We start from the raw sequence: 6603 nt of genomic DNA, 5'->3' as shown, positions 1-6603 counted from the left end.
CCTTACAAATCTGAGACTGATTCATCAAATCATATTAAGCGGAAACAATCAACGTTAGAAAACAGAACTGCCTTATAAGTTTGCAGTAAATGTAACGATTGGTTTTGAATTCTGCCTTTGCGTGTCGACAGACGTCATTTTGAACCTCAGACTTTTATATAAATTGCAATTGATCGATTGCAGTGATGTTTCTTTTTTCTTTTTTAAATAGTCAACAGACTATTTAGAATTACTGGAAGTCTCCGAGTCCTCTTCTCCTGATGTGTGTTTTTCTGATGCCTGGCTCCCCTCTTGCCCCTCTCTCTCAATTTGCTCTTGTTCCGCTTTGCTGCAGGGAAACTTGTCTTTGTTGTGCTCTTTTTTCCACTTCATACGTCTGTTCTGAAACCAAATCTTCACCTGCCTCTCAGTGAGGGCCAGTGCGTGAGACACTTCGATGCGCCGCTTGCGGGTCAGGTAAGGATTGAACAGGAACTCCTTCTCCAGCTCCAGAGTCTGGTAGCGGCTGTAGGTCTGCCTGCCCCTTCTCCGGCCGGTCGCTGTGGGGGAAAAAAAGCGTTATTTCCAGTGAAATAGTGCTTGATTTCTTATATATCTATCTGTGTAAATAAAATATAGCCATAAAACCCTCACAGCTTCTAGTCATTGGCATTAAACAACGTGTACGGAGCAATCAGGATTTTTTTAAAGGGGTGCTAATTCCTCAGTAGCCTAATCTATAGGTGCCATAAAGCGTTTAATTGGGGGTAATAAGTAGGCCCACCATTGTCTATAGCGTTTTATGTGGGACTATAACAGACTAGGTGTTTCTCTTCACTCATCTCACCTTGTGGTCTCATCCATGGGAAGAGCTGCGCTGTGCACGGTTCTGCACTTTCCAAATCATCCCTGATACTGTTGACCTTTACATTACAATCCCCAAACTGCGTCAAATCCGCATCTGGTGCGCTGAAGAACGACTGTCTCTGTAAACTGTCCTGGCCCAAGATGTTTCCTGTGGCATCTCCAGGGTAAGCTACTGCGCACGGGTTCTGTTGGTAAGACGCGTGGGAGAAGGATGGTGTACCGTGGTGGTAGAATTCCGGGAACTGCGCCGCGTGCTGAAACGCAGATCCTGAGTTGTGACCGTACAGCACAGACGGTCTGCCTCCAAGATCCGGCGCGTACCCCGAGCAGTCATAGTAGTTGGAGCGCAGAGAATCGCCTCCTTTCAATTTAGTGAAGAGGGAATTGATGAAGTAAGAACTCATTGCCTGCAAGATCAACTCCCCGAAGAAGGAACTTTGACAACTATTGAGACCAAGCAGTCTCTTGATGAATAATGTTAATTGAGCAAAGGCAGGCCTGTTGTTACAATAGAAATGAATTCATCCAGGTGGAAATTATATGCATAAAATGTCGTAAATATTCATAGCTGCACCCACATGACTCCTTAGTGATGGTCCCCGAGCAATAAATAGTTTTCCGTTTTTACTCTCTTTGATAGTGAGTTGCATTTCATATGGGCGTTAGTTATCGATTCCTTATATCATTGGATGGGCTCGACATCTCCAAACAGACAAAGCGCGATCTTGCGAAAGGAAGAGCAGGAGAGACTGAAAAGGAGAGATGAAAAAGGGGAGAGAGGGAGCTCTTGGGGAGGTAGAGGGGGAGGTGGAGTAGGACTGTTATTGGTAAACCATTTCAGTGCCAGCCAAGAGCACATATAGCCTACACGACAAACGAAATGTTTCCAGTGGGCAAACAAAAACAGATTTATTCAGGTTCATCGTATGATGAATTAGACCATATTGTCATCACATTAATGTTTATGGTTTGATGATTAAGATATTCGTCTGTCTATTAGTCTAATGCAATGTAGGCTACTGCAAATACTTCTGTGGCCTACTTCGTTTAGAAAACGTCATCAAGTGTGTACGAGTGAGTGGATTCAAAGGTGGAAAGGATTTAACTCATAGAAGCTAAGAATAGACCCACCCATGATAGAGAGGAGGTCCTTTTAATATTTCTAATTTTATGTAATTGCTTCACAAGTTTTCATTGACTATTTACATGTGTAAAAAAAAAAAAAAATTATATATATATATATATATATATATAAAATTTATTTTTTTGTAAAACGAGTAAAGTGTGTGAATCTCTCTTCAGGTCAGGCTGGGGAAAGGCGCGTTGTCTTGACTAGAGTAACACCGCCATCGTGTGGTGAACATTGTAAGTTTCGAATATATTCAAGGACGACAAAGAATCTGCTTGTCTAGAACAGGATCATGCAATACTCTTAACGAATCCACGAGCACAAAACATTCAGCCAACCATATTTTTTGCTTTTAAATGTGATTATTTCTTGGGCTATCGAAAAACAAAAAATAGTTATAGAGTAAGTTACTTTGGGTGTTTTTTTCCCTCTCTGTCTGTTTTGCACCATGAGGGGGAAAAGTAGAACGGAGTAATTTTCTGGAGAAAATGAGAAAGCAAACAACGCGTTGCTGAACAGCTGCAAGATATTTTCATACCACAGTTGCTTTTATTTTCTGCATTTACTTTACGAACAACTAATTAGATTTTACTGCTTTAATTTTATGCACTATCAAGTCACGGGAAATTAAGCGTAGGCCTCTGTTTCAAAAAGACAGCTCGTCTCTGCATTTACCCCGCATTACTCTGTAAAAACAACCACTTATTATGATGATTATTATGATTATTACTGTTGTTAAAGAACCTGTTAAATAATATATATTTTTTAATATTCTTCAATATATTCTTATTCTTTAATAATAATAATAATAATAATACATTAATTTGCAAAAGTATAAATTAATAATGAGTGTTTTTAATATTATAATTTGCAATCGTATTAGTCTTTTGGTGCGTATATCAGATTACACCTCTAAAATAAAAATGTGGATCGTTGAAGCCAATTACATCTTTTATTATTTAAAAAGGGATTAGAAGCTGTTCATATCTGAATAATTTTAAGCTTACGTCACACAGGACAAAACATTTCAATTTAAATATTTTACAATTAATTTTAAATTAATTTTAAAATAAGATTGAAATGCTACAAAACTATTCATGAGTGTTCAGCGATGAGATGAAATTACACAGATGATTTCTGCAGCCAGTTTGCTTTTGCGTGCGATTAAAGAAATCACGCATACCTAATATTTTCATTAGATTTTTTATTATTTGCGTTTACATTTTTGATAGATTACAACTTACTTTGTAAAATTTTTTTTTTTTTTGTATTTTAATTGAATAAGTGGTGTAATGCTCATCTAGCTAGTAATCTCCACTAGTCGACAGAGGCTGTGATGTTAAAACCAAACCACCTTTGACCCTTACCCATAATTCTGTATGACTGCCCTCTTTATATGTTTGTATATGTATGATGATATAAATTCAACATGACTGTCAAAATTTATGCTCTAGCTCTGTACTTAGGGTATATTTACCGTCATCTTCTACTGCAATATGTAACCATTTCAAAATCCATTCATTTAGAGAAAAATACTATATTTTTGTTTTTAATGAAAAAATAAATACATTATAATGTTTTACTACTATACAAACGCTTTTGCCTAAGCCCCCCTACGTTTGATAATGTTTTTGGGAAACATGTAGTGGAGATTAAGTACAATTTGCCTGCTGATAAAACTCCACTTTAGCTAAATTTCCTTTTTCTTCATTTTTGTATTCATTTAGAAACTCTGATATTTAATAACAAAATCTATCAAATCTGTTTGGCAGCACAGAATTAAACCTAAAGAAATAGCTTACTCAAAAGTGTTAGGATTAGGATAGTTCTCCCTTGAAGTGTTAGGATTTGCATGCTAGAAATAATGAACAAAATACTATAAAAAGTTCTATTGAAATGTTTATTTATATTGGCTCAGTTTGACATGAAATAAAAATAAAAGCATGTTCACATTAATTTCTATTAAAATCATTCACTTATGGCTTCTTTCAAACTAAGAATGTGCAGTAAGAAAAAACATTAAGGGTTACAACAAGCATCTGCCCACTGCATTGTCAAAAGTCGTTTCCTGAATAAATGTAACCAAGCTGACAATACGGAGAAATGGCTTCCTATTAAGAGTGCATTTTCACATTTTCAGTACGGCAGTTGAATGTCATATCTGAATAATTTTAAGCTTACGTCACACAGGACAAAACATTTCAATTTAAATATTTTAAAATTAATTTTAAACTAATTTTAAAATAAGATTGAAATGCTATAAAACTATTCATGAGTGTTCAGCGATGAGATGAAATTACACAGATGATTTCTGCAGCCAGTTTGCTTTTGCGTGCGATTAAAGAAATCACGCATACCTAATATTTTCATTAGATTTTTTATTATTTGCGTTTACATTTTTGATAGATTACAACTTACTTTGTAAAATTTTTTTTTTTTTTGTATTTTAATTGAATAAGTGGTGTAATGCTCATCTAGCTAGTAATCTCCACTAGTCGACAGAGGCTGTGATGTTAAAACCAAACCACCTTTGACCCTTACCCATAATTCTGTATGACTGCCCTCTTTATATGTTTGTATATGTATGATGATATAAATTCAACATGACTGTCAAAATTTATGCTCTAGCTCTGTACTTAGGGTATATTTACCGTCATCTTCTACTGCAATATGTAACCATTTCAAAATCCATTCATTTAGAGAAAAATACTATATTTTTGTTTTTAATGAAAAAATAAATACATTATAATGTTTTACTACTATACAAACGCTTTTGCCTAAGCCCCCCTACGTTTGATAATGTTTTTGGGAAACATGTAGTGGAGATTAAGTACAATTTGCCTGCTGATAAAACTCCACTTTAGCTAAATTTCCTTTTTCTTCATTTTTGTATTCATTTAGAAACTCTGATATTTAATAACAAAATCTATCAAATCTGTTTGGCAGCACAGAATTAAACCTAAAGAAATAGCTTACTCAAAAGTGTTAGGATTAGGATAGTTCTCCCTTGAAGTGTTAGGATTTGCATGCTAGAAATAATGAACAAAATACTATAAAAAGTTCTATTGAAATGTTTATTTATATTGGCTCAGTTTGACATGAAATAAAAATAAAAGCATGTTCACATTAATTTCTATTAAAATCATTCACTTATGGCTTCTTTCAAACCAAGAATGTGCAGTAAGAAAAAACATTAAGGGTTACAACAAGCATCTGCCCACTGCATTGTCAAAAGTCGTTTCCTGACTAAATGTAACCAAGCTGACAATACGGAGAAATGGCTTCCTATTAAGAGTGCATTTTCACATTTTCAGTACGGAAGACAGTTGAATGCAGACCTTCTCACCTTCTATTCCTGATTTATTTCTGACATCTCAACACCTTCCTTAGTCTGTATTCTCCATACTAATTTTATGGAATTGCTTGTTAATGTTGAGCTTGTACACGTCCTGGGTCAGTGGCTGTGCTCATGCGGGGGGACTCTGCGAGGGGCCTTTTGAAGGGCGTGGGAGAGGTGTGGCCTGGGGACAAGAGGAGCAGGGGTGGAAATGACATAGAGAGATTTGGGGTCACGGAACATCGTGGCACCCCGTGTTCGCCCTAGAATGAGGGGAGGCACTCCTAGCATTGACGCTCTCACTCTCGACTCAGCCAAAGAGGAACTCATGCTGCCCTGACGCCAAGCGAAAGACCCATTTACTGTAAGCAGAGAAAGAAGAGAGGTGTATTATTTTCTATGAATCATTCCTTTTCTGGTTTTATGATATGGGAGTAAAAGAGCCAGAGAACTATTCAAAAAGTTAATCACTTGTCAAAGGTATCCGTTGAGCACTAGTAGCCTTCATTAGACCAGCAGATGCCTGCCGCTCTGCATTTAATGCTGCCATCTCTTCCACCCCACAGTGTTTCAGACCTCCCGGTTCAGTCTGGACTGGCTGGAGCAGACCGTGTTCTAGAGAGGGCCACGGCTTTCGGTTTTGCAGCGGCTGGGAATGTATACACTGCAGGCAGGGCTTAGCTTTTGTAGACACCTTCTGCTGCATCATAGTGCAGAAGTTCTTCTGCCTCCAAGGAAACTCTGCAATGGAGTCCAACTGGATAGAGAAAGTAGGAACATTTTATATTAAGGCAGTTTAGAATATTGTCCAGTAAGAAAGGAGAATTTGCTTACTTTTTTTTTCTGCAGAACACAAAATAAAATATTTTAAAGAACGTTTTAGCTGTTTTTATATATAGAGTGAAACTCAATGGGGTCCAAAACAACACCGGACCAGTGTTGTTACATCTAAAACTATTAAAAATGATATTTGGTAATTGAAACAAAGCTGAAATAAAATAAAGTATATTTATGAAAAACTTAAATGAAAATTAAACATTTTAATTTAAATAATGATGTTTAAGTAGTAAATGGCCAATGAACTAAAACTAAAATAAAAAAATAAAGCTAAATAGAAATATCTAAAAAAAGAAACTGATAAAAATGACAAAAGCACATTAAAAATGACTAAAACCTAAACTAAAATTAAAAGGAAAACGGAAGATTTAAAAATGAAAAGCTAATTCAAAATATTAATAAATTCTGTATATAAATAATACTAAAATAACACTGCATTGGACTCCTTTGATGT

General features: G+C 35.9%; 2 protein-coding genes across 3 annotated transcripts in view; both read right to left on the bottom strand.

The window, feature by feature from the left end:
* Positions 1 to 219: 219 nt before the first annotated feature.
* On the bottom strand, positions 220 to 1250 carry LOC107727302 (homeobox protein Hox-B8b-like). Its single transcript, XM_016537131.1, has 2 exons — positions 827 to 1250; positions 220 to 539 (listed from the first exon to the last, which is right to left on the bottom strand). Exons 1-2 carry the CDS (start codon positions 1248 to 1250, stop codon positions 220 to 222), a joined length of 744 nt encoding a protein of 247 aa, XP_016392617.1.
* A 3817-nt stretch (positions 1251 to 5067) lies between these two features.
* LOC107727303 (tubulin polyglutamylase ttll6-like) overlaps positions 5068 to 6603 on the bottom strand; it is a 14708-nt gene continuing 13172 nt past the window's right edge. For both annotated transcript variants that reach the window (XM_016537132.1, XM_016537133.1), the window contains 2 exons: positions 5784 to 6069; positions 5068 to 5674 (listed from right to left, as the gene is read on the bottom strand). In XM_016537132.1, the coding sequence (XP_016392618.1) occupies positions 5430 to 5674; positions 5784 to 6069 (531 nt within the window). In that variant the 3' untranslated portion in view covers positions 5068 to 5429. The remainder of the gene's footprint in view (positions 5675 to 5783; positions 6070 to 6603) is intronic.

This window comes from Sinocyclocheilus rhinocerous, unplaced genomic scaffold (assembly GCF_001515625.1).
Source record: "Sinocyclocheilus rhinocerous isolate Xijiao unplaced genomic scaffold, SAMN03320098_v1.1 scaffold186, whole genome shotgun sequence".
NCBI classification, from domain to species: domain Eukaryota; kingdom Metazoa; phylum Chordata; class Actinopteri; order Cypriniformes; family Cyprinidae; genus Sinocyclocheilus; species Sinocyclocheilus rhinocerous.
The sequence above is the reverse complement of the archived record's forward strand: the minus strand, read 5'-3'. Positions and strand labels throughout refer to the sequence as shown.

Excerpts from the sequence above, each read along its gene's own strand:
- LOC107727302 (XM_016537131.1), bottom strand. The coding sequence starts at position 1,250 with ATGAGTTCTTACTTCATCAATTCCCTCTTCACTAAATTGAAAGGAGGC. Across the intron at positions 540-826 it reads CCCATGGATGAGACCACAAG|CGACCGGCCGGAGAAGGGGC; the intron begins GTGAGATGAGTG and ends TTTCCCCCACAG.